The sequence below is a fragment of the Cherax quadricarinatus genome, unplaced genomic scaffold (assembly GCF_038502225.1).
Source record: "Cherax quadricarinatus isolate ZL_2023a unplaced genomic scaffold, ASM3850222v1 Contig1568, whole genome shotgun sequence".
Classification (NCBI taxonomy): domain Eukaryota; kingdom Metazoa; phylum Arthropoda; class Malacostraca; order Decapoda; family Parastacidae; genus Cherax; species Cherax quadricarinatus.
Genome location: NW_027196594.1, coordinates 1 through 27,738, shown reverse-complemented (window position 1 = coordinate 27,738; position 27,738 = coordinate 1). Strand labels below are relative to the sequence as shown.

Sequence of the window (27,738 nt, the reverse complement as noted above, 5' to 3'; positions counted from 1 at the left end):
CATGCCAGCAACAAGGGGCTAGTAACACCTCCTTCTGCAAGTCATGGGTGTTACAAGAGGCGACGACCATGCCAGCAACAAGGGGCTAGTAACACCTCCTTCTGTAAGTCATGGGTGTTACAAGAGGCGACGACCATGCCAGCAACAAGGGGCTAGTAACACCTCCTTCTGCAAGTCATGGGTGTTACAAGAGGCGACGACCATGCCAGCAACAAGGGGCTAGTAACACCTCCTTCTGTAAGTCATGGGTGTTACAAGAGGCGACGACCATGCCAGCAACAAGGGGCTAGTAACACCTCCTTCTGTAAGTCATGGGTGTTACAAGAGGCGACGACCATGCCAGCAACAAGGGGCTAGTAACACCTCCTTCTGTAAGTCATGGGTGTTACAAGAGGCGACGACCATGCCAGCAACAAGCGGCTAGTAACACCTCCTTCTGTAAGTCATGGGTGTTACAAGAGGCGACGACCATGCCAGCAACAAGGGGCTAGTAACACCTCCTTCTGTAAGTCATGGGTGTTACAAGAGGCGACGACCATGCCAGCAACAAGGGGCTAGTAACACCTCCTTCTGTAAGTCATGGGTGTTACAAGAGGCGACGACCATGCCAGCAACAAGGGGCTAGTAACACCTCCTTCTGTAAGTCCTGGGTGTTACAAGAGGCGACGATCATGCCAGCAACAAGGGGCTAGTAACACCTCCTTCTGTAAGTCATGGGTGTTACAAGAGGCGACGACCATGCCAGCAACAAGCGGCTAGTAACACCTCCTTCTGTAAGTCATGGGTGTTACAAGAGGCGACGACCATGCCAGCAACAAGGGGCTAGTAACACCTCCTTCTGTAAGTCATGGGTGTTACAAGAGGCGACGATCATGCCAGCAACAAGGGGCTAGTAACACCTCCTTCTGTAAGTCATGGGTGTTTCAAGAGGCGACGACCATGCCAGCAACAAGGGGCTAGTAACACCTCCTTCTGTAAGTCATGGGTGTTACAAGAGGCGACGATCATGCCAGCAACAAGGGGCTAGTAACACCTCCTTCTGTAAGTCATGGGTGTTACAAGAGGCGACGACCATGCCAGCAATAAGGGGCTAGTAACACCTCCTTCTGTAAGTCCAAGAGGCGACGACCATGCCAGCAACAAGGGGCTAGTAACACCTCCTTCTGTAAGTCATGGGTGTTACAAGAGGCGACGACCATGCCAGCAACAAGGGGCTAGTAACACCTCCTTCTGTAAGTCATGGGTGTTACAAGAGGCGACGACCATGCCAGCAACAAGGGGCTAGTAACACCTCCTTCTGTAAGTCATGGGTGTTACAAGAGGCGACGACCATGCCAGCAACAAGGGGCTAGTAACACCTCACCTCCTTCTGTAAGTCATGGGTGTTGCAAGAGGCGACGACCATGCCAGCAACAAGGGGCTAGTAACACCTCCTTCTGTAAGTCATGGGTGTTACAAGAGGCGACGACCATGCCAGCAACAAGGGGCTAGTAACACCTCCTTCTGTAAGTCATGGGTGTTAAAAGAGGCGACGACCATGCCAGCAACAAGGGGCTAGTAACACCTCCTTCTGTAAGTCATGGGTGTTACAAGAGGCGACGACCATGCCAGCAACAAGGGGCTAGTAACACCTCCTTCTGTAAGTCATGGGTGTTACAAGAGGCGACGACCATGCCAGCAACAAGGGGCTAGTAACACCTCCTTCTGTAAGTCATGGGTGTTACAAGAGGCGACGACCATGCCAGCAACAAGGGGCTAGTAACACCTCCTTCTGTAAGTCATGGGTGTTACAAGAGACGACGACCATGCCAGCAACAAGGGGCTAGTAACACCTCCTTCTGTAAGTCATGGGTGTTACAAGAGGAGACGACCATGCCAGCAACAAGGGGCTAGTAACACCTCCTTCTGTAAGTCATGGGTGTTACAAGAGGCGACGACCATGCCAGCAACAAGGGGCTAGTAACACCTCCTTCTCTAAGTCATGGGTGTTACAAGAGGCGACGACCATGCCAGCAACAAGGGGCTAGTAACACCTCCTTCTGTAAGTCATGGGTGTTACAAGAGGCGACGACCATGCCAGCAACAAGGGGCTAGTAACACCTCCTTCTGTAAGTCATGGGTGTTACAAGAGGCGACGACCATGCCAGCAACAAGGGGCTAGTAACACCTCCTTCTGTAAGTCATGTGTGTTACAAGAGGCAACGACCATGCCAGCAACAAGGGGCTAGTAACACCTCCTTCTGTAAGTCATGGGTGTTACAAGAGGCGACGACCATACCTGCAACAAGGGGCTAGTAACACCTCCTTCTGTAAGTCATGGGTGTTACAAGAGGCGACGACCATGCCAGCAATAAGGGGCTAGTAACACCTCCTTCTGTAAGTTATGGGTATTACAAGAGGCGACGACCATGCCAGCAACAAGGGGCTAGTAACACCTCCTTCTGTAAGTCATGGGTGTTACAAGAGGCGACGACCATGCCAGCAACAAGGGGCTAGTAACACCTCCTTCTGTAAGTCATGGGTGTTACAAGAGGCGACGACCATGCCAGCAACAAGGGGCTAGTAACACCTCCTTCTGTAAGTCATGGGTGTTACAAGAGGCGACGACCATGCCAGCAACAAGGGGCTAGTAACACCTCCTTCTGTAAGTCATGGGTGTTACAAGAGGCGACGACCATGCCAGCAACAAGGGGCTAGTAACACCTCCTTCTGTAAGTCATGGGTGTTACAAGAGGCGACGATCATGCCAGCAACAAGGGGCTAGTAACACCTCCTTCTGTAAGTCATGGGTGTTACAAGAGGCGACGACCATGCCAGCAACAAGGGGCTAGTAACACCTCCTTCTGTAAGTCATGGGTGTTACAAGAGGCGACGACCATGCCAGGAATAAGGGGCTAGTAACACCTCCTTCTGTAAGTCATGGGTATTACAAGAGGCGACGATCATGCCAGCAACAAGGGGCTAGTAACACCTCCTTCTGTAAGTCATGGGTGTTACAAGAGGCGACGACCATGCCAGCAACAAGGGGCTAGTAACAACTCCTTCTGTAAGTCATGGGTGTTACAAGAGGCGACGACCATGCCAGCAACAAGGGGCTAGTAACACCTCCTTCTGTAAGTCATGGGTGTTACAAGAGGCGACGACCATGCCAGCAACAAGGGGCTAGTAACACCTCCTTCTGTAAGTCATGGGTGTTACAAGAGGCGACGACCATGCCAGCAACAAGGGGCTAGTAACACCTCCTTCTGTAAGTCATGGGTGTTACAAGAGGCGACGACCATGCCAGCAACAAGGGGCTAGTAACACCTCCTTCTGTAAGTCATGGGTGTTACAAGAGGCGACGACCATGCCAGCAACAAGGGGCTAGTAACACCTCCTTCTGTAAGTCATGGGTGTTACAAGAGGCGACGACCATGCCAGCAACAAGGGGCTAGTAACACCTCCTTCTGTAAGTCATGGGTGTTACAAGAGGCGACGACCATGCCAGCAACAAGGGGCTAGTAACACCTCCTTCTGTAAGTCATGGGTGTTACAAGAGGCGACGTTCATGCCAGCAACAAGGGGCTAGTAACACCTCCTTCTGTAAGTCATGGGTGTTACAAGAGGCGACGACCATGCCAGCAACAAGGGGCTAGTAACACCTCCTTCTGAAAGTCATGGGTGTTACAAGAGGCGACGACCATGCCAGCAACAAGGGGCTAGTAACACCTCCTTCTGTAAGTCATGGGTGTTACAAGAGGCGACGACCATGCCAGCAACAAGGGGCTAGTAACACCTCCTTCTGTAAGTCATGGGTGTTACAAGAGGCGACGACCATGCCAGCAACAAGGGGCTAGTAACACCTCCTTCTGTAAGTCATGGGTGTTACAAGAGGCGACGACCATGCCAGCAACAAGGGGCTAGTAACACCTCCTTCAGTAAGTCATGGGTGTTACAAGAGGCGACGACCATGCCAGCAACAAGGGGCTAGTAACACCTCCTTCTGTAAGTCATGGGTGTTACAAGAGTCGACGACCATGCCAGCAACAAGGGGCTAGTAACACCTCCTTCTGTAAGTCATGGGTGTTACAAGAGGCGACGACCATGCCAGCAACAAGGGGCTAGTAACACCTCCTTCCCTAAGTCATGGGTGTTACAAGAGGCGAAGACCATGCCAGCAACAAGGGGCTAGTAAAACCTCCTTCTGTAAGTCATGGGTGTTACAAGAGGCGACGACCATGCCAGCAACAAGGGGCTAGTAACACCTCCTTCTGTAAGTCATGGGTGTTACAAGAGGCGACGACCATGCCAGCAACAAGGGGCTAGTAACACCTCCTTCTGTAAGTCATGGGTGTTACAAGAGGCGACGATCATGCCAGCAACAAGGGGCTAGTAACACCTCCTTCTGTAAGTCATGGGTGTTACAAGAGGCGACGACCATGCCAGCAAAAAGGGGCTAGTAACACCTCCTTCTGTAAGTCATGGGTGTTACAAGAGGCGACGATCATGCCAGCAACAAGGGGCTAGTAACACCTCCTTCTGTAAGTCATGGGTGTTACAAGAGGCGACCACCATGCAAGCAACAAGGGGCTAGTAACACCTCCTTCTGTAAGTCATGGGTGTTACAAGAGGCGTCGACCATGCCAGCAACAAGGGGCTAGTAACACGTCCTTCTGTAAGTCATGGGTGTTACAAGAGGCGACGACCATGCCAGCAACAAGGGGCTAGTAACACCTCCTTCCCTAAGTCATGGGTGTTACAAGAGGCGACGACCATGCCAGCAACAAGGGGCTAGTAACACCTCCTTCTCTAAGTCATGGGTGTTACAAGAGGCGACGACCATGCCAGCAACAAGGGGCTAGTAACACCTCCTTCTGTAAGTCATGGGTGTTACAAGAGGCGACGACCATGCCAGCAACAAGGGGCTAGTAACACCTCCTTCTGTAAGTCATGGGTGTTACAAGAGGCGACGACCATGCCAGCAACAAGGGGCTAGTAACACCTCCTTCTGTAAGTCATGGGTGTTACAAGAGGCGACGACCATGCCAGCAACCAGGGGCTAGTAACACCTCCTTCTGTAAGTCATGGGTGTTACAAGAGGCGACGACCATGCCAGCAACAAGGGGCTAGTAACACCTCCTTCTGTAAGTCATGGGTGTTACAAGAGGCGACGACCATGCCAGCAACAAGGGGCTAGTAACACCTCCTTCTGTAAGTCATGGGTGTTACAAGAGGCGACGACCATGCCAGCAACAAGGGGCTAGTAACACCTCCTTCTGTAAGTCATGGGTGTTACAAGAGGCGACGACCATGCCAGCAACAAGGGGCTAGTAACACCTCCTTCTGTAAGTCATGGGTGTTACAAGAGGCGACGACCATGCCAGCAACAAGGGGCTAGTAACACCTCCTTCTGTAAGTCATGGGTGTTACAAGAGGCGACGACCATGCCAGCAACAAGGGGCTAGTAACACCTCCTTCTGTAAGTCATGGGTGTTACAAGAGGCGACGACCATGCCAGCAACAAGGGGCTAGTAACACCTCCTTCTGTAAGTCATGGGTGTTACAAGAGGCGACGACCATGCCAGCAACAAGGGGCTAGTAACACCTCCTTCTGTAAGTCATGGGTGTTACAAGAGGCGACGACCATGCCAGCAACAAGGGGCTAGTAACACCTCCTTCTGTAAGTCATGGGTGTTACAAGAGGCAACGACCATGCCAGCAACAAGGGGCTAGTAACACCTCCTTCTGTAAGTCATGGGTGTTACAAGAGGCGACGACCATACCTGCAAGAAGGGGCTAGTAACACCTCCTTCTGTAAGTCATGGGTCTTACAAGAGGCGACGACCATGCCAGCAACAAGGGGCTAGTAACACCTCCTTCTGTAAGTCATGGGTGTTACAAGAGGCGACGACCATGCCAGCAATAAGGGGCTAGTAACACCTCCTTCTGTAAGTCATGGGTGTTACAAGAGGCGACGACCATGCCAGCAACAAGGGGCTAGTAACACCTCCTTCTGTAAGTCATGGGTGTTACAAGAGGCGACGACCATGCCAGCAACAAGGGGCTAGTAACATGTCCTTCTGTAAGTCATGGGTGTTACAAGAGGCGACGACCATGCCAGAAAGAAGGGGCTAGTAACACATCCGTCTCTACGTCATGGGTGTTCCAAGAGGCGACGACCATGCCAGCAACAAGGCGCTAGTAACACCTCCTTCTGTAAGTCATGGGTGTTACAAGAGGCGACGACCATGCCAGCAACAAGGGGCTAGTAACACCTCCTTCTGTAAGTCATGGGTGTTACAAGAGGCGACGACCATGCCAGCAACAAGGGGCTAGTAACACCTCCTTCTGTAAGTCATGGGTGTTACAAGAGGCGACGACCATGCCAGCAACAAGCGGCTAGTAACACCTCCTTCTGTAAGTCATGGGTGTTACAAGAGGCGACGACTATGCCAGCAACAAGGGGCTAGTAACACCTCCTTCTGTAAGTCATGGGTGTTACAAGAGGCGACGACCATGCCAGCAACAAGTGGCTAGTAACACCTCCTTCTGTAAGTCATGGGTGTTACAAGAGGCGACGACCATGCCAGCAACAAGGGGCTAGTAACACCTCCTTCTGTAAGTCATGGGTGTTACAAGAGGCGACGACCATGCCAGCAACAAGGGGCTAGTAACACCTCCTTCTGTAAGTCATGGGTGTTACAAGAGGCGACGACCATTTCAGCAACAAGGGGCTAGTAACACCTCCTTCTGTAAGTCATGGGTGTTACAAGAGGCGAAGACCATGCCAGCAAAAAGGGGCTAGTAACACTTCCTTCTGTAAGTCATTTGTGTTACAAGAGGCGACGACCATGCCAGCAACAAGGGGCTAGTAACACCTCCTTCTGTAAGTCATGGGTGTTACAAGAGGCGACGACCATGCCAGCAACAAGGGGCTAGTAACACCTCCTTCTGTAAGTCATGGGTGTTACAAGAGGCGACGACCATGCCAGCAACAAGGGGCTAGTAACACCTCCTTCTGTAAGTCATGGGTGTTACAAGAGGCGACGATCATGCCAGCAACAAGGGGCTAGTAACACCTCCTTCTGTAAGTCATGGGTGTTACAAGAGGCGACGACCATGCCAGCAACAAGGGGCTAGTAACACCTTTTTCTGTAAGTCATGGGTGTTACAAGAGGCGACGACCATGCCAGCAACATGGGGATAGTAACACGTCCTTCTGTAAGTCATGGGTGTTACAAGAGGCGAAGACCATGCCAGCAACAAGCGGCTAGTAACAAGTCCTTCTGTAAGTCATGGGTGTTACAAGAGGCGACGACCATACCAGCAACAAGGGGCTAGTAACACCTCCTTCTGTAAGTCATGGGTGTTACAAGAGGCGACGATCATGCCAGCAACAAGGGGCTAGTAACACCTCCTTCTGTAAGTCATGGGTGTTACAAGAGGCGACGACCATGCCAGCAACAAGGGGCTAGTAACACCTCCTTCTGTAAGTCATGGGTGTTACAAGAGGCGACGACCATGCCAGCAACAAGGGGCTAGTAACACCTCCTTCTGTAAGTCATGGGTGTTACAAGAGGCGACGACCATGCCAGCAACAAGGGGCTAGTAACACCTCCTTCTGTAAGTCATGGGTGTTACAAGAGGCGACGACCATGCCAGCAACAAGGGGCTAGTAACACCTCCTTCTGTAAGTCATGTGTGTTACAAGAGGCAACGACCATGCCAGCAACAAGGGGCTAGTAACACCTCCTTCTGTAAGTAATGGGTGTTACAAGAGGCGACGACCATGCCAGCAACAAGGGGCTAGTAACACCTCCTTCTGTAAGTCATGTGTGTTACAAGAGGCGACGACCATGCCAGCAACAAGGGGCTAGTAACACCTCCTTCTGTAAGTTATGGGTATTACAAGAGGCGACGACCCTGCCAGCAACAAGGGGCTAGTAACACCTCCTTCTGTAAGTCATGGGTGTTACAAGAGGCGACGACCATGCCAGCAACAAGGGGCTAGTAACACCTCCTTCTGTAAGTCATGGGTGTTACAAGAGGCGACGACCATGCCAGCAACAAGGGGCTAGTAACACCTCCTTCTGTAAGTCATGGGTGGTACAAGAGGTGACGGCCATGCCAGCAACAAGGGGCTAGTAACACCTCCTTCTGTAAGTCATGGGTGTTACAAGAGGCGACGACCATGCCAGCAACAAGGGGCTAGTAACACCTCCTTCTGTAAGTCATGGGTGTTACAAGAGGCGACGACCATGCCAGCAACAAGCGGCTAGTAACACCTCCTTCTGTAAGTCATGGGTGTTACAAGAGGCGACGACTATGCCAGCAACAAGGGGCTAGTAACACCTCCTTCTGTAAGTCATGGGTGTTACAAGAGGCGACGACCATGCCAGCAACAAGTGGCTAGTAACACCTCCTTCTGTAAGTCATGGGTGTTACAAGAGGCGACGACCATGCCAGCAACAAGGGGCTAGTAACACCTCCTTCTGTAAGTCATGGGTGTTACAAGAGGCGACGACCATGCCAGCAACAAGGGGCTAGTAACACCTCCTTCTGTAAGTCATGGGTGTTACAAGAGGCGACGACCATGCCAGCAACAAGGGGCTAGTAACACCTCCTTCTGTAAGTCATGGGTGTTACAAGAGGCGACGACCATGCCAGCAACAAGGGGCTAGTAACACCTCCTTCTGTAAGTCATGGGTGTTACAAGAGGCGACGACCATGCCAGCAACAAGGGGCTAGTAACACCTCCTTCTGTAAGTCATGGGTGTTACAAGAGGCGACGACCATGCCAGCAACAAGGGGCTAGTAACACCTCCTTCTGTAAGTCATGGGTGTTACAAGAGGCGACGACAATGCCAGCAACAAGGGGCTAGTAACACCTCCTTCTGTAAGTCATGGGTGTTACAAGAGGCGACGACCATGCCAGCAACAAGGGGCTAGTAACACCTCCTTCTGTAAGTCATGGGTGTTACAAGAGGCGACGACCATGCCAGCAACAAGCGGCTAGTAACACCTCCTTCTGTAAGTCATGGGTGTTACAAGAGGCGACGATCATGCCAGCAACAAGGGGCTAGTAACACCTCCTTCTGTAAGTCATGGGTGTTACAAGAGGCGACGACCATGCCAGCAACAAGGGGCTAGTAACACCTCCTTCTGTAAGTCATGGGTGTTACAAGAGGCGACGACCATGCCAGCAACAAGGGGCTAGTAACACCTCCTTCTGTAAGTCATGGGTGTTACAAGAGGCGACGACCATGCCAGCAACAAGGGGCTAGTAACACCTCCTTCTGTAAGTCATGGGTGTTACAAGAGGCGACGACCATGCCAGCAACAAGGGGCTAGTAACACCTCCTTCTGTAAGTCATGGGTGTTACAAGAGGCGACGACCATGCCAGCAACAAGGGGCTAGTAACACCTCCTTCTGTAAGTCATGGGTGTTACAAGAGGCGACGACCATGCCAGCAACAAGGGGCTAGTAACACCTCCTTCTGTAAGTCATGGGTGTTACAAGAGGCGACGACCATGCCAGCAACAAGGGGCTAGTAACACCTCCTTCTGTAAGTCATGGGTGTTACAAGAGGCGACGACCATGCCAGCAACAAGGGGCTAGTAACACCTCCTTCTGTAAGTCATGGGTGTTACAAGAGGCGACGACCATGCCAGCAACAAGGGGCTAGTAACACCTCCTTCTGTAAGTCATGGGTGTTACAAGAGGCGACGACCATGCCAGCAACAAGGGGCTAGTAACACCTCCTTCTGTAAGTCATTGGTGTTACAAGAGGCGACGACCATGCCAGCAACAAGGGGCTAGTAACACCTCCTTCTGTAAGTCATTGGTGTTACAAGAGGCGACGACCATGCCAGCAACAAGGGGCTAGTAACACCTCCTTCTGTAAGTCATGGGTGTTACAAGAGGCGACGACCATGCCAGCAACAAGGGGCTAGTAACACCTCCTTCTGTAAGTCATGGGTGTTACAAGAGGCGACGACCATGCCAGCAACAAGGGGCTAGTAACACCTCCTTCTGTAAGTCATTGGTGTTTCAAGAGGCGACGACCATGCCAGCAACAAGGGGCTAGTAACTCCTCCTTCTGTAAGTCATGGGTGTTACAAGAGGCCACGACCATGCCAGCAACAAGGGGTTACTAACACCACCTCCTGTAAGTCATGGGTGTTACAAGAGGCGACGACCATGCCAGCAACAAGGGGCTAGTAACACCTCCTTCTGTAAGTCATGGGTGTTACAAGAGGCGACGATCATGCCAGCAACAAGGGGCTAGTAACACCTCCTTCTGTTAGTCATGGGTGTTACAAGAGGCGACGACCATGCCAGCAACAAATGGCTAGTAACACCTCCTTCTGTAAGTCATGGGTGTTACAAGAGGCGACGACCATGCCAGCAACAAGGAGCTAGTAACACCTCCTTCTGTAAGTCATGGGTGTTACAAGAGGCGACGACCATGCCAGCAACAAGGGGCTAGTAACACCTCCTTCTGTAAGTCATGGGTGTTACAAGAGGCGACGACCATGCCAGCAACAAGGGGCTAGTAACACCTCCTTCTGTAAGTCATGGGTGTTACAAGAGGCGGCGACCATGCCAGCAACAAGGGGCTAGTAACACCTCCTTCTGTAAGTCATGGGTGTTACAAGAGGTGACGACCATGCCAGCAACAAGGGGCTAGTAACACCTCCTTCTGTAAGTCATGGGTGTTACAAGAGGCGACGACCATGCCAGCAACAAGGGGCTAGTAACACCTCCTTCTGTAAGTCATGGGTGTTACAAGAGGCGACGACCATACCTGCAACAAGGGGCTAGTAACACCTCCTTCTGTAAGTCATGGGTGTTACAAGAGGCGACGATCATGCCAGCAACAAGGGGCTAGTAACACCTCCTTCTGTAAGTCATGGGTGTTACAAGAGGCGACGACCATGCCAGCAACAAGGGGCTAGTAACGCCTCCTTCTGTAATTCATTGGTGTTACAAGATGCGACGACCATGCCAGCAACAATGGGCTAGTAATTCCTCCTTCTGTAAGTCATGGGTGTTACAAGAGGCGACGACCATGCCAGCAACAAGGGACTAGTAACACCTTCTTCTGTAAGTCATGGGTGTTACAAGAGACGACGACCATGCCAGCAACAAAGGGCTAGTAACACCTCCTTCTGTAAGTCATGGGTGTTACAAGAGGCGATGACCATGCCAGCAACAAGGGGCTAGTAACATCTCCTTCTGTAAGTCATGGGTGTTACAAGAGGCGACAATCATGCCAGCAACAAGGGGCTAGTAACACCTCCTTCTGTAAGTCATGGGTGTTACAAGACGCGACGACCATGCCAGCAACAAGGGGCTAGTAACACCTCCTTCTGTAAGTCATGGGTGTTACAAGAGGAGACGACCATGCCAGCAACAAGGGGCTAGTAACACCTCCTTCTGTAAGTCATGGGTGTTTCAAGAGGCGACGATCGTGCCAGCAACAAGGGGCTAGCAACACCTCCTTCTGTAAGTCATGGGTGTTACAAGAGGCAACGACCATGCCAGCAACAAGGGGCTAGTAACACCTCCTTCTGTAAGTCATGGGTGCTATAAGAGGCGACGACCATGTCAGCAACAAGGGGCTAGTAACACCTCCTTCTGTAAGTCATGGGTGTTATAAGAGGCGACGATCATGCCAGCCTCAAGGGGCTAGTAACACCTCCTTCTGTAAGTCATGGGTGTTACAAGAGGCGACGACCATGCCAGCAACAAGGGGCTAGTAACACCTCCTTCTTTAAGTCCTGGGTGTTACAAGAGGCGACGACCATGCCAGCAACAAGGGGCTAGTAACACCTCCTTCTGTAAGTCATGGGTGTTACAAGAGGCGACGACCATGCCAGCAACAAGGGGCTAGTAACACCTCATTCTGTAAGTCATGGGTGTTACAAGAGGCGACGACCATGCCAGCAACAAGGGGCTAGTAACACCTCCTTCTGTAAGTCATGGGTGTTACAAGAGGCGACGATCATGCCAGCAACAAGGGGCTAGTAACACCTCCTTCTGTAAGTCATGGGTGTTACAAGAGGCGACGACCATGCCAGCAACAAGGGGCTAGTAACACCTCCTTCTGTAAGTCATGGGTGTTACAAGAGGCGGCGACCATGCCAGCAACAAGGGGCTAGTAACACCTCCTTCTGTAAGTCATGGGTGTTGCAAGAGGTGACGACCATGCCAGCAACAAGGGGCTAGTAACACCTCCTTCTGTAGGTCATGGGTGTTACAAGAGGCGACGACCATGCCAGCAACAAGGGGCTAGTAACACCTCCTTCTGTAAGTCATGGGTGTTACAAGAGGCGACGACCATACCTGCAACAAGGGGCTAGTAACACCTCCTTCTGTAAGTCATGGGTGTTACAAGAGGCGACGACCATGCCAGCAACAAGGGGCTAGTAACACCTCCTTCTGTAAGTCAACGGTGTTACAAGAGGCGACGATCATGCCAGCAACAAGGGGCTAGTAACACCTCCTTCTGTAAGTCATGGGTGTTACAAGAGGCGACGACCATGCCAGCAACAAGGGGCTAGTAACGCCTCCTTCTGTAATTCATTGGTGTTACAAGATGCGACGACCATGCCAGCAACAATGGGCTAGTAACTCCTCCTTCTGTAAGTCATGGGTGTTACAAGAGGCGACGACCATGCCAGCAACAAGGGGCTAGTAACACCTTCTTCTGTAAGTCATGGGTGTTACAAGAGACGACGACCATGCCAGCAACAAAGGGCTAGTAACACCTCCTTCTGTAAGTCATGGGTGTTACAAGAGGCGATGATCATGCCAGCAACAAGGGGCTAGTAACATCTCCTTCTGTAAGTCATGGGTGTTACAAGAGGCGACAATCATGCCAGCAACAAGGGGCTAGTAACACCTCCTTCTGTAAGTCATGGGTGTTACAAGACGCGACGACCATGCCAGCAACAAGGGGCTAGTAACACCTCCTTCTGTAAGTCATGGGTGTTACAAGAGGAGACGACCATGCCAGCAACAAGGGGCTAGTAACACCTCCTTCTGTAAGTCATGGGTGTTTCAAGAGGCGACGATCGTGCCAGCAACAAGGGGCTAGCAACACCTCCTTCTGTAAGTCATGGGTGTTACAAGAGGCAACGACCATGCCAGCAACAAGGGGCTAGTAACACCTCCTTCTGTAAGTCATGGGTGCTATAAGAGGCGACGACCATGTCAGCAACAAGGGGCTAGTAACACCTCCTTCTGTAAGTCATGGGTGTTATAAGAGGCGACGATCATACCAGCCTCAAGGGCCTAGTAACACCTCCTTCTGTAAGTCATGGGTGTTACAAGAGGCGACGACCATGCCAGCAACAAGGGGCTAGTAACACCTCCTTCTTTAAGTCCTGGGTGTTACAAGAGGCGACGACCATGCCAGCAACAAGGGGCTAGTAACACCTGCTTCTGTAAGTCATGGGTGTTACAAAAGGCGACGACGATGCCAGCAACAAGGGGCTAGTAACACCTCCTTCTGTAAGTCATGTGTGTTGCAAGAGGCGACGACTATGCCAGCAACAAGGGGCTAGTAACACCTCCTTCTGTAAGTCATGGGTGTTACAAGAGGCGACGACCATGCCAGCGACAAGTGGCTAGTAACACCTCCTTCTGTAAGTCATGGGTGTTACAAGAGGCGACGATCATGCCAGCAACAAGGGGCTAGTAACACCATTTTCTGTAAGTCATGGGTGTTACAAGAGGCGACGACCATGCCAGCAAGAAGGGGCTAGTAACACCTTTTTCTGTAAGTCATGGGTGTTACAAGAGGCGACGACCATGCCAGCAACATGGGGATAGTAACACGTCCTTCTGTAAGTCATGGGTGTTACAAGAGGCGAAGACCATGCCAGCAACAAGCGGCTAGTAACAAGTCCTTCTGTAAGTCATGGGTGTTACAAGAGGCGACGACCATACCAGCAACAAGGGGCTAGTAACACCTCCTTCTGTAAGTCATGGGTGTTACAAGAGGCGACGATCATGCCAGCAACAAGGGGCTAGTAACACCGTCTTCTGTAAGTCATGGGTGCTACAAGAGGCGACGACCATGCCAGCAACAAGGGGCTAGTAACACCTCCTTCTGTAAGTCATGGGTGTTACAAGAGGCGACGATCATGCCAGCAACAAGGGGCTAGTAACACCTCCTTCTGTAAGTCATGGGTGTTACAAGAGGCGACGACCATGCCAGCAACAAGGGGCTAGTAACACCTCCTTCTGTAAGTCATGGGTGTTACAAGAGGCGACGATCATGCCAGCAACAAGGGGCTGGTAACACCTCCTTCTGTAAGTCATGGGTGTTACAAGAGGCGACGACCATGCCAGCAACAAGGGGCTAGTAACACCTCCTTCTGTAAGTCATGGGTGTTACAAGAGGTGACGACCATGCCAGCAACAAGGGGCTAGTAACACGTCCTTCTTTAAGTCATGGGTGTTACAAGAGGCGACGACCATGCCAGCAACAAGGGGCTAGTAACACCTCCTTCTCTAAGTCATGGGTGTTACAAGAGGCGACGACCATGCCAGCAACAAGGGGCTAGTAACACGTCCTTCTGTAAGTCATGGGTGTTACAAGAGGCGACGACAATGCCAGCAACAAGGGGCTAGTAACACCTCCTTCTGTAAGTCATGGGTGTTACAAGAGGCGACGACCATGCCAGGAACAAGGGGCTAGTAACACCTCCTTCTGTAAGTCATGGGTGTTATAAGAGGCGACGACCATGCCAGCAACAAGGGGCTAGTAACACCTCCTTCTGTAAGTCATGGGTGTTACAAGAGGCGACGACCATGCCAGCAACAAGGGACTAGTAACACCTCCTTCTGTAAGTCATGGGTGTTACAAGAGGCGACGACCATGCCAGCAACTAGGGGCTAGTAACACCTCCTTCTGTAAGTCATGGGTGTTACAAGAGGCGACGACCATGCCAGCAACAAGGGGCTAGTAACACCTCCTTCTGTAAGTCATGGGTGTTACAAGAGGCGACGATCATGCCAGCAACACGGGGCTAGTAACACCTCCTTCTGTAAGTCATGGGTGTTACAAGAGGCGACGACCATGCCAGCAACAAGGGGCTAGTAACACCTCCTTCTGTAAGTCATAGGTGTTACAAGAGGCGGCGACCATGCCAGCAACAAGGGGCTAGTAACACCTCCTTCTGTAAGTCATGGGTGTTACAAGAGGTGACGACCATGCCAGCAACAAGGGGCTAGTAACACCTCCTTCTGTAAGTCATTGGTGTTAAAAGAGGCGACGACCATGCCAGCAACAAGGGGCTAGTAACACCTCCTTCTGTAAGTCATGGATGTTACAAGAGGCGACGACCATGCCAGCAACAAGGGGCTAGTAACACCTCCTTTTGTAAGTCATGGGTGTTACAAGAGGCGACGACCATGCCAGCAACAAGGGGCTAGTAACACCTCCTTCTGTAAGTCATGGGTGTTACAAGAGGCGACGACCATGCCAGCAACAAGGGGCTAGTAACACCTCCTTCTGTAAGTCATGGGTGTTACAAGAGGCCACGACCATGCCAGCAACAAGGGGTTACTAACACCACCTCCTGTAAGTCATGGGTGTTACAAGAGGCGACGACCATGCCAGCAACAAGCGGCTAGTAACACCTCCTTCTGTAAGTCATGAGTGTTACAAGAGGCGACGTTCATGCCAGCAACAAGGGGCTAGTAACACCTCCTTCTGTAAGTCATGGGTGTTACAAGAGGCGACGACCATGCCAGCAACAAGGGGCTAGTAACACCTCCTTCTGTAAGTCATGGGTGTTACAAGAGGCGGCGACCATGCCAGCAACAAGGGGCTAGTAACACCTCCTTCTGTAAGTCATGGGTGTTACAAGAGGTGACGACCATGCCAGCAAGAAGGGGCTAGTAACACCTCCTTCTGTAAGTCATGGGTGTTACAAGAGGCTACGACCATGCCAGCAACAAGGGGCTAGTAACACCTCCTTCTGTAAGTCATGGGTGTTTGAAGAGGCGACGACCATGCCAGCAACAAGGGGCTAGTAACACCTCCTTCTGTAAGTCATGGGTGTTACAAAGGCGACGACCATGCCAGCAACAAGGGGCTAGTAACACCTCCTTCTGTAAGTCATGGGTGTTGCAAGAGGCGACGACCATGCCAGCAACAAGGGGCTAGTAACACCTCCTTCTGTAAGTCATGGGTGTTACAAGAGGCGACGACCATGCCAGCAACAAGGGGCTAGTAACACCTCCTTCTGTAAGTCATTGGTGTTACAAGAGGCGACGACCATGCCAGCAACAAGGGGCTAGTAACACCTCCTTCTGTAAGTCATGGGTGTTACAAGAGGTGACGACCATGCCAGCAACAAGGGGCTAGTAACACCTCCTTCTGTAAGTCATGGGTGTTACAAGAGGCGACGACCATGCCAGCAACAAGGGGCTAGTAACACCTCCTTCTGTAAGTCATTGGTGTTACAAGAGGCGACGACCATGCCAGCAACAAGGGGCTAGTAACACCTCCTTCTGTAAGTCATGGGTGTTACAAGAGGCGACGACCATGCCAGCAACAAGGGGCTAGTAACACCTCCTTCTGTAAGTCATGGGTGTTACAAGAGGCGACGACCATGCCAGCAACAAGGGGCTAGTAACACCTCCTTCTGTAAGTCATTGGTGTTACAAGATGCGACGACCATGCCAGCAACAAGGGGCTAGTAACACCTCCTTCTGTAAGTCATAGGTGTTACAAGAGGCGACGACCATGCCAGCAACAAGGGGCTAGTAACACCTCCTTCTGTAAGTCATGGGTGTTACAAGAGGCGACGACCATGCCAGCAACAAGGGGCTAGTAACACCTCCTTCTGTAAGTCATTGGTGTTACAAGAGGCGACGACCATGCCAGCAACAAGGGGCTAGTAACACCTCCTTCTGTAAGTCATGGGTGTTACAAGAGGCGACGACCATGCCAGCAACAAGGGGCTAGTAACACCTCCTTCTGTAAGTCATGGGTGTTACAAGAGGCGACGATCATGCCAGCAACAAGTTGCTAGTAACACCTCCTTCTGTAAGTCATGGGTGTTACAAGAGGCGACGACCATGCCAGCAACAAGGGGCTAGTAACACCTCCTTCTGTAAGTCATTGGTGTTACAAGAGGCGACGACCATGCCAGCAACAAGGGGCTAGTAACACCTCCTTCTGTAAGTCATTGGTGTTACAAGAGGCGACGACCATGCCAGCAACAAGGGGCTAGTAACACCTCCTTCTGTAAGTCATGGGTGTTACAAGATTCGACGACCATGCCAGCAACAAGGGGCTAGTAACACCTCCTTCTGTAAGTCATTGGTGTTACAAGTGGCGACGACCATGCCAGCAACAAGGGGCTAGTAACACCTCCTTCTGTAAGTCATGGGTGTTACAAGAGGCGACGACCATGCCAGCAACAAGGGGCTAGTAACACCTCCTTCTGTAAGTCATGGGTGTTACAAGAGGCGACGATCATGCCAGCAACAAGGGGCTAGTAACACCTCCTTCTGTAAGTCATGGGTGTTACAAGAGGCGACGACCATGCCAGCAACAAGGGGCTAGTAACACCTCCTTCTGTAAGTCATGGGTGTTGCAAGAGGCGGCGACCATGCCAGCAACAAGGGGCTAGTAACACCTCCTTCTGTAAGTCATGGGTGTTACAAGAGGCGACGACCATGCCAGCAACAAGGGGCTAGTAACACCTCCTTCTGTAAGTCATGGGTGTTACAAGAGGCGACGACCATGCCAGCAACAAGGGGCTAGTAACACCTCCTTCTGTAAGTCATGGGTGTTACAAGAGGCGACGACCATGCCAGCAACAAGTAGAAAATCTTTATACAGGAGCAGCCCCGCTCATACGGCAGGTTAGGTCCCGGTAACGGCTATAGAGTGAAATTCCCTGTAAAGTTGTATATAAACTTTTTTTCACTTTCAAATGCGTATTAAAGCCTGAAAACGTGTTTACATTATCATATATTAAGTGAGCAATAGAACTAGGTCTTAAAATTACACATGTAATACACACATTACTTACCTTAAATTATTTTCATCCTTAAGTCATAGTAATGATGAATATATTTACTGAAGTCAGAATAAATAAATAATGGGTATAATTGTAAACCGCTGCATTAACAAAATGCTGTAAAGTGAAGAGCTGTAAAGCGGGGCCTGCCTGCTGTTCTGTTTTGCTCCGGGTCTCCCTGCCTCGGTGGGAGACGGCCGCTATGTTGAAAATGATAATAAACATAATAATGATAGTAATAATCTTGCTGCAAGAGTTTTTGCTACCTTCGTCATCCTCAGATCAAATCTAATTGTCTCTCATTTCCCAGACAGTGTTATGACCCATGCAAGTTTAGCACTTAACATCATTGTAATATATAGTACGTAGTGTTAAGTCTGTTTAGTTTGCTGAATGATGCTAATTGCTATTAACTGATGGTTACCATTGCGTAGTGATATGATGTTTAGTTACACTCAGAGTATAACTCAGGATGTTTAGTTACACTCAGAGTATAACTCAGGATGTTTAGTTACACTCAGAGTATAACTCAGGATGTTTAGTTACACTCAGAGTATAACTCAGGATGTTTAGTTACACTCAGAGTATAACTCAGGATGTTTAGTTACACTCAGAGTATAACTCAGGATGTTTAGTTACACTCAGAGTATAACTCAGGATGTTTTGTTTCACTCAGAGTATAACTCAGAATGTTTAGTTTCACTCAGAGTATAACTCAGGATGTTTAGTTACATTCAGAGTATAGCTCAGGATGTTTAGTTACATTCAGAGTATAACTCAGGATGTTTCGTTACATTCAGAGTATAACTCAGGATGTTTAGTTACACTCAGAGTATAACTCAGGATGTTTTGTTTCACTCAGAGTATAACTCAGGATGTTTAGTTACATTCAGAGTATAGCTCAGGATGTTTAGTTACATTCAGAGTATAACTCAGGATGTTTCGTTACATTCAGAGTATAACTCAGGATGTTTAGTTACATTCAGAGTATAGCTCAGGATGTTTAGTTACATTCAGAGTATAACTCAGGATGTTTCGTTACATTCAGAGTATAACTCAGGATGTTTAGTTACACTCAGAGTATAACTCAGGATGTTTTGTTTCACTCAGAGTATAACTCAGGATGTTTAGTTACATTCAGAGTATAGCTCAGGATGTTTAGTTACATTCAGAGTATAACTCAGGATGTTTAGTTACATTCAGAGTATAGCTCAGGATGTTTAGTTACATTCAGAGTATAACTCAGGATGTTTCGTTACATTCAGAGTATAACTCAGGATGTTTAGTTACATTCAGAGTATAGCTCAGGATGTTTAGTTACATTCAGAGTTTATCTCAGGATGTTTCGTTACATTCAGAGTATAACTCAGGATGTTTTGTTACATTCAGAGTATAACTCAGGATGTTTAGTTACATTCAGAGTATAACTCAGGATGTTTAGTTACATTCAGAGTATAACTCAGGATGTTTAGTTACATTCAGAGTATAACTCAGGATGTTTTGTTACATTCAGAGTATAACTCAGGATGTTTAGTTACATTCAGAGTATAGCTCAGGATGTTTAGTTACATTCAGAGTATAACTCAGGATGTTTCGTTACATTCAGAGTATAACTCAGGATGTTTCGTTACATTCAGAGTATAACTCAGGATGTTTAGTTACATTCAGAGTATAGCTCAGGATGTTTAGTTACATTCAGAGTATAACTCAGGATGTTTTGTTACATTCAGAGTATAACTCAGGATGTTTAGTTACACTCAGAGTATAACTCAGGATATTGTGTCTCACTCAGAGTATAACTCAGGATGTTTAGTTTCACTCAGAGTATAACTCAGGATGTTTCGTTACATTCAGAGTATAACTCAGGATGTTTAGTTACACTCAGAGTATAACTCAGGATGTTTAGTTACAATCAGAGCATAACTCAGGATGTTTAGTTACACTCAGAGTATAACTCCGGATGTTTAGTTACACTCAGAGTATAACTCAGGATATTGTGTCTCACTCAGAGTGTAACTCAGGATATTGTGTCTCACTCAGAGTATAACTCAGGATATTGTGTCTCACTCAGAGTATAACTCAGGATATTGTGTCTCACTCAGAGTATAACTCAGGATATTGTGTCTCACTCAGAGTATAACTCAGGATATTGTGTCTCACTCAGAGTATAACTCAGGATATTGTGTCTCACTCAGAGTATAACTCAGGATATTGTGTCTCACTCAGAGTATAACTCAGGATATTGTGTCTCACTCAGAGTATAACTCAGGATATTGTGTCTCACTCAGAGTATAACTCAGGATATTGTGTCTCACTCAGAGTATAACTCAGGATATTGTGTCTCACTCAGAGTATAACTCAGGATATTGTGTCTCACTCAGTGTATAACTCAGGATATTGTGTCTCACTCAGAGTATAACTCAGGATATTGTGTCTCACTCAGAGTATAACTCAGGATATTGTGTCTCACTCAGAGTATAACTCAGGATATTGTGTCTCACTCAGAGTATAACTCAGGATATTGTGTCTCACTCAGAGTATAACTCAGGATGTGGAGCAACTGGTTGAGGTACTGCAACAAGAGAAGGTTGGAAGATTGATGTTAGTACCAAGCTTGTTGAGGTCTATCTTGCTGCACTGTGCTGCTGTTGCTGCTCAACAACACTCTCCAAGCTTGCCAGCTCTTAGGTATGACTTAATGGTGTTGTTGCTGTTGCTCAACACTGCAACATACTCTTATATTCCAGTTTAAATATGACTAATCTAGGGTATTTATTACAGTATCTCTTAAGTTGCAGTACATAAATAACGCGCACATAGGAGAGAGTTTGTGACGATGTTTCAGTCTGATCTGGATCATTGACAAGTCACAGTGTGACTTGCAGTGATCCAAATTGGACCGAAATGTTGTCATAAGGTTCTTTCTGGTATGTGTGAGTTATTGATGTGTTGTACCACTCACGGTATTCTGACTTTCCTTAAGTTGCTTGTGTTGAGTCTAGCAGAGTTGTGACAAACATCACAACTAGAAACACTTGCAACACTTATTGACTCTGCATCATGCAGTCGCAATTTACAAACAATAATCATGGCGTCGCAACAGAAGAGTGATCGCTGTGATTTATATAATCATCCCTGAATTACTTGCCACTCACTCTGGAAATTTGGAAATGGAACTGAACCTTCGTTAAGTACAGAAACATTTTTCCATAGACAAAAACACTTGTGTGAGTCACACCAACATTTAATCGACCACCGTTGAACAAACCTTCATTTAATGGACTTTTGTTTAACAGACCTCCATTTAATGGAATTCGGAAATGCAGAATAGTATCTATTGGGTCAGTAGATTTGACAACAATGGAGAAAGTTCGTTGTTGGCAGAATTGTTCGTTGTTGTTACAGTCACAACAAAACAATCTTTTCCTTAACCACAACAGTTATCATTCCAGGCCCTCTCCCCACCCCCTCCCAGTTAGTCTGCTAGTCAGATTGTTTACTGTACTTGAGTGACTGCAACGGACAAGTGAACTAGCAGCAGCAACACTCACAGCAAGAGGTATTCTTATGCTTCCCCAGTGCTCAGACGCAATGTTTAAAGCTGGGGGTGACTCCAAAAGGATTCTGTAGTGCTTGCTTCCTTTCCATCTCCTGACATTGTCTGCTGCTATACAGCTGCCACTCCCTTTGAGCTCAGTGTGGGCTGGGTTTGTGGCAGCCCAAGACGCCTACCTTCTCACTCCGAGCCCCATGAGGGCGAGGAATGGGGCAAGGCCTGGGTACAGTTAGTCCCAGAAGACGAGTAGGTACTTGTACCTCCTACCATGGCAGTCATTGGTCTGACATACTCCTGAGAAAAGGAGCCAAGACCGGGCTACAATTCATGTAGTGGATTTTCTGTTATTATACAAATGAAATATATATCGATGTTTATTATATGGTGGATTTACTTTACTCTTGTCATAGTTATACAATAATATCAGAGTAAACAGATGATATCACAATATACAGAACAACGACAGTGAAAAGAACAGTAAATTTCCAAGCACATTCGTGAAATCTCACATTATCTAGGAAATGTGAGAAATCACAAATTTGTTTCAAAGTTCACTATTCTTCTTCCTCAAGTTGTCATAATTATAACTAAAAGACACAAAGTGTGAGTTATGACATCCACCACTAATGTATCATCCACCAGTAATGTATCATCCACCAGTAATGTTTCATCCACCAGTAATGTATCATCCACCAGTAATGTTTCATCCACCAATAACGTATCATCCACCAGTAATGTTTCATCCACCAGTAATGTTTCATCCACCAGTAATGTATCATCCACCAGTAATGTTTCATCCACCAGTAATGTATCATCCACCAGTAATGTTTCATCCACCAGTAATGTATCATCCACCAGTAATGTATCATCCACCAGTAATGTTTCATACACCAGTAATGTATCATCCACCAGTAATGTTTCATCCACCAGTAATGTTTCATCCACCAGTAATGTATCATCCACCAGTAATGTTTCATCCACCAGTAACGTATCATCCACCAGTAATGTTTCATCCACCAGTAATGTTTCATCCACCAGTAATGTATCATCCACCAGTAATGTTTCATCCACCAGTAATGTATCATCCACCAGTAATGTTTCATCCACCAGTAATGTATCATCCACCAATATTGTTTCATCCACCAGTAATGTATCATCCACCAGTAATGTTTCATCCACCAGTAATGTATAATCCACCAGTAATGTTTCATCCACCAGTAATATATCATCCACCAGTAATGTTTCATCCACCAGTAATGTATCATCCACCAGTAATGTTTCATCCACCAGTAATGTTTCATCCACCAGTAATGTATCATCCACAAGTAATGTTTCATCCACCAGTAATGTATCATCCACCAGTAATGTTTCATCCACCAGTAATGTATCATCCACCAGTAATGTATCATCCACCAGTAATGCATCATCCACCGCAAATGTATCATCCACCAGTAATGTTTCATCCCTGATTAATGAATCATCCACCAGTAATGCATCATCCAGCAGAAATGTTTAATGTATCATCCACCAGTAATGTTTCATCCCTGATTAATGAATCATCCACCAGTAATGTATCATCCACCAGTAATGTATCATCCACCAGTAATGTATCATCCACCAGTAATGTATCATCCACCAGTAATGTATCATCCACCAGTAATGTATCATCCACCAGTAACGATTCATCCACCAGTAATGTATCATCCACCGGTAATGTATCATCAACCAGAAATGTATCATCCACCAGTATTGTACCATCCACCAGAAATGTGTCATCCTCCAGTAATGTATCATCCTTCTGGAATGTATCGTCCACCACTAATGTATCATCCACCAATAATGTATCATCCTAAATTAATGTAACATCCACCAGTGATGAATCATCCAGAAGTATCATTCAACAGTACTGTGTCATCCACCAGTACTGTGTCATCCACCAGTAATGCATCATCCACCAGTTTATGTATAATCCACCAGTAATTTTTCCTCCAGCAATATTTTGTCCACTGTTAATGTATCATGCACCAGTAATGTGTCACGAACCAATAATACATCATCCAACAGTAATGTGTCATCCACCAGCAATGTATCATCCTCCAGTAATGAATTGTCCACCAGTAATGTATCATCCACAATTAATGTTTTTTCCACCATTAATGTATTATCCTCCTGTAATGTCTCATCTACCAGAAATGTATCATCCACCATTAATGTATCATCCACAAGTAATGTATCATCCCCCAGTCATGTATCATCCACCAGCAATGTATCATCCACCAGCAATGTATCATCCACCAGCAATGTATCATCCACCAGCAATGTATCATCCACCAGTAATGTATAATCAACCAGTAATATATCATCCACCAATAATTTTTCGTCCTCCAGTAATGTGTCATCCACCAGTAATGTATCATCCACCAGTAATGTCTCATCCACCAGTAATGTATCATCCACCATTAATGTTTCCTCGAACAGTAATGTATCATCCATCAGTAATGTATCATCCACCAGTAATGTATCATCCCCCAGTAATGTATCATCCATTATTAATGTATCATCCACTATTAATGTATCATCCATCAGTAATGTATCATCCACCAGTAATGTATCATCCATTATTAATGTATCATCCACTATTAATGTATCATCCATCAGTAATGTATCATCCCCCAGTAATGTATCATCCATTATTAATGTATCATCCACTATTAATGTATCATCCATCAGTAATGTATCATCCCCCAGTAATGTATCATCCATTATTAATGTATCATCCACTATTAATGTATCATCCATCAGTAATGTATCATCCACCAGTAATGTATCTACCACCAGTAATGTATCATCCCCCAGTAATGTATCATCCCCCAGTAATGTATCATCCACTATTAATGTATCATCCACCAGAAATGTATCAACGACAAGTAATGTGTCATCCACCAGTTTATGTATCATCCACCAGTAATTTTTCGTCCACCAGTAATGTTTCTTCCACCTGTAATGTATCATCCACCAGTAATGTATCATCCACCAGTAATGCATCATCCACCAGTTTATGTATAATCCACCAGTAATTTTTCCTCCAATAATGTATCGTCCACCAGTAAAGTATCATTCACCAGTAATGTATCATCCACCAGTAAAGTATCATTCACCAGTAATGTATCATTCACCAGTAATGTATCATCCACCAGTAAAGTATCATTCACCAGTAATGTATCATCCACCAGTAATGAATCATTCACCAGTAATGTATCATCCACCAGTAATGTATCATCCACCAGTAATGTATCATCCACCAGTAATGTATCATCCACCAGTAATGCATCATCCACCAGTTTATGTATAATCCACCAGTAATTTTTCCTCCAATAATGTATCGTCCACCAGTAAAGTATCATTCACCAGTAATGTATCATTCACCAGTAATGTATCATCCACCAGTAATGTATCATCCACCAGTAATGTATCATCCACCAGTAATGCATCATCCACCAGTTTATATATAATCCACCAGTAATTTTTCCTCCAATAATGTATCGTCCACCAGTAAAGTATCATTCACCAGTAATGTATCATCCACCAGTAATGCATCATCCACCAGTTTATGTATAATCCACCAGTAATTTTTCCTCCAATAATGTATCATCCACCAGTAAAGTATCATTCACCAGTAATGTATCATCCACCAGTAAAGTATCATCTACCAGTAATGTATCATCCACCAGTAATGAATCATCCACCAGTAATGTATCATCCCCAGTAATGTATCATCCACTATTAATGTATCATCCACCAGAAATGTATCACCGACAAGTAATGTGTCATCCACCAGTTTATGTATCATCCACCAGTAATATTTCGTCCACCAGTAATGTTTCGTCCACCAGTAATGTTTCGTCCACCAGTAATGTTTCGTCCACCAGTAATGTTTCGTCCACCAGTAATGTTTCGTCCACCAGTAATGTATCATCCACCAGTAATGTATCATCCACCAGTAATGTATCATCCACCAGTAATGTATCATCCACCAGTAATGTATCATCCACCAGTAATGTATCATCCACCAGTAATGTTTCGTCCACCAGTAATGTATCATCCACCAGTAATGTATCATCCACCAGTAATGTATCATCCACCAGTAATGTATCATCCACCAGTAATGTTTCGTCCATCATTAATGTTTCTTCGAAAAGTAATGTATCATCCATCAGTAATGTGTCATCCACCAGTTTATGTGTCATCCACCAGTAATTTTTCGTCCGCCAGTAATGTTTCTTCCGCCTGTAATGTATCATCCACCAGTAATGTATCATCCACCAGTAATGCATCATCCACCAGTTTATGTATAATCCACCAGTAATTTTTCCTCCACCAATAATGTTTCGTCCACCAGTAATGAATCATCCACCAGTAATGTTTCGTCCACCAGTAATGTATCATCCAAAAGTAATGTATCATACTCCAGTAATGAATCATCCACCATTAATGTTTCTTCCACCAGTAATGTATCATCCACCAGTAATGTATCATCCTCCAGTAATGTATCATCTACCAGTAATGTATCATCCGCCAGCAATGTATCATCCTCCAGTAATGTTTCGTCCACCAGTAATGTATTATCAACCAGTAATGTATCATCCACCAGTAATGTATCATCCACCAGCAATGCTTCGTCCACCAGTTATGTATCGTCCCCCAGTAATGTATTATCCCCCAGTAATGTATCATCCACTTGTAATGTATCATCCACCAGTTATATATCACCCACCAATAATGTATCATCCACCAGTTTATGTATCATCCACCAGTAATTTCTCGTCCACCAGTAATGTTTCTTCCACTTGTAATGTATCATCCACCAGTAATGTATCATCCATCTGAAATGTATCAACCACCATTTTATGTATCATCAACCAGTAATTTTTCCTCCACCAGTAATATTTCGACCACCTAAAATGTATCGTCGTCAAGTAATGTATCATCCACGGGTAATTTATCATCCACCAGTAATGTTTCGTCCACCAGTAGTGTATTATCCAGCATCAATGTATCATCCTCCAGTAATGTATCATCCACCAGTCATGTTTCGTTAACCAGTAATGTATCATCCACCAGTAATTTATCATCCACCAGTATTGCATTATCCACCAGTAATGTATCATCCACCAGTAATGCATCATCCACCGGTAATTTTTCGTCCACCAGTAATTTATCATCCCCCAGTAATGTATCATTCACCAGTAATGTATCATCCATCAGTAACGTATCATCCACTAGTAATGTATCATCCTCCAGTGATGTATCATCCTCCAGTTATGAATCATCCTCCAGTAATGTATCGTCCAACAGTAATATGTCATCAACCAGTAATTTATCATCCTCCATTAAAGTATCATCCACCACAAATGTATCATCGACAAGCAATGTATCATCCACCAGTAAAGTATCATCCACCAGAAATGTATCATCCACGAGTAATGTATCATCCACCAGTAAAGCATCGTCCACCAGAAATATATCATCCACCAGTAATGCTCCGTCCAGCAGTAATGTATCATCCACCAATAATGTATCATCCAGCAGTAATGAATCGTCCAGCAGTTATGCATCATCCAGCAGTAATGTATCATCCACCAGTAATGCGTCGTCCAGCAGAAATGTATCATCTTCCAGTAATGTATCATCCACCAGTAATGTATCATCCACCAGTAATGTATCATCCACCAGTAATGTATCGTCCAGCAGAAATGTATCATCCTACAGTAATGTATCATCCATCAGAAACGTATCATCCACCAGTAGTGTATCATCCACCAGTAATTTTTCGTCCAGCAGTAATGTATCATCCACCTGTAATGTGTCATCCACCAGTAATGTATCATCCACCAGTAATGTATCATCCACCAGTAGTGTATCATCCACTAGTAATGTATCATCCACCAGTAATGTTTCGTCCACCAGTAATTTATCATCCATCAGTAATGTATAACCCACCAGTAATGTATCATTCTCCGTTAATGTATCAACCACCAGTAATGTATCATCCACAAGTAATGTATCATCCCCCTGTAATGTATCATCCACCATTAATTTATAATCCTCCAGTAATGTATCATCCACCAGTAAAGTATTATCCACCTGTAATG

The 27,738-nt window shown here is 46.7% G+C and overlaps 1 protein-coding gene across 1 annotated transcript in view; it reads left to right on the top strand.

Moving 5' to 3' along the window:
• LOC138851684 (beta-alanyl-bioamine nonribosomal peptide synthetase ebony-like) overlaps positions 1-20,782 on the top strand; it is a gene marked incomplete at its 5' end in the record, with an annotated part of 70,558 nt that extends 49,776 nt beyond the window's left edge. Inside the window, one exon of the mRNA XM_070081055.1 lies at positions 20,567-20,782. Within this exon, the coding sequence (XP_069937156.1) occupies positions 20,567-20,782 (216 nt within the window). The remainder of the gene's footprint in view (positions 1-20,566) is intronic.
• Positions 20,783-27,738: the final 6,956 nt, after the last annotated feature.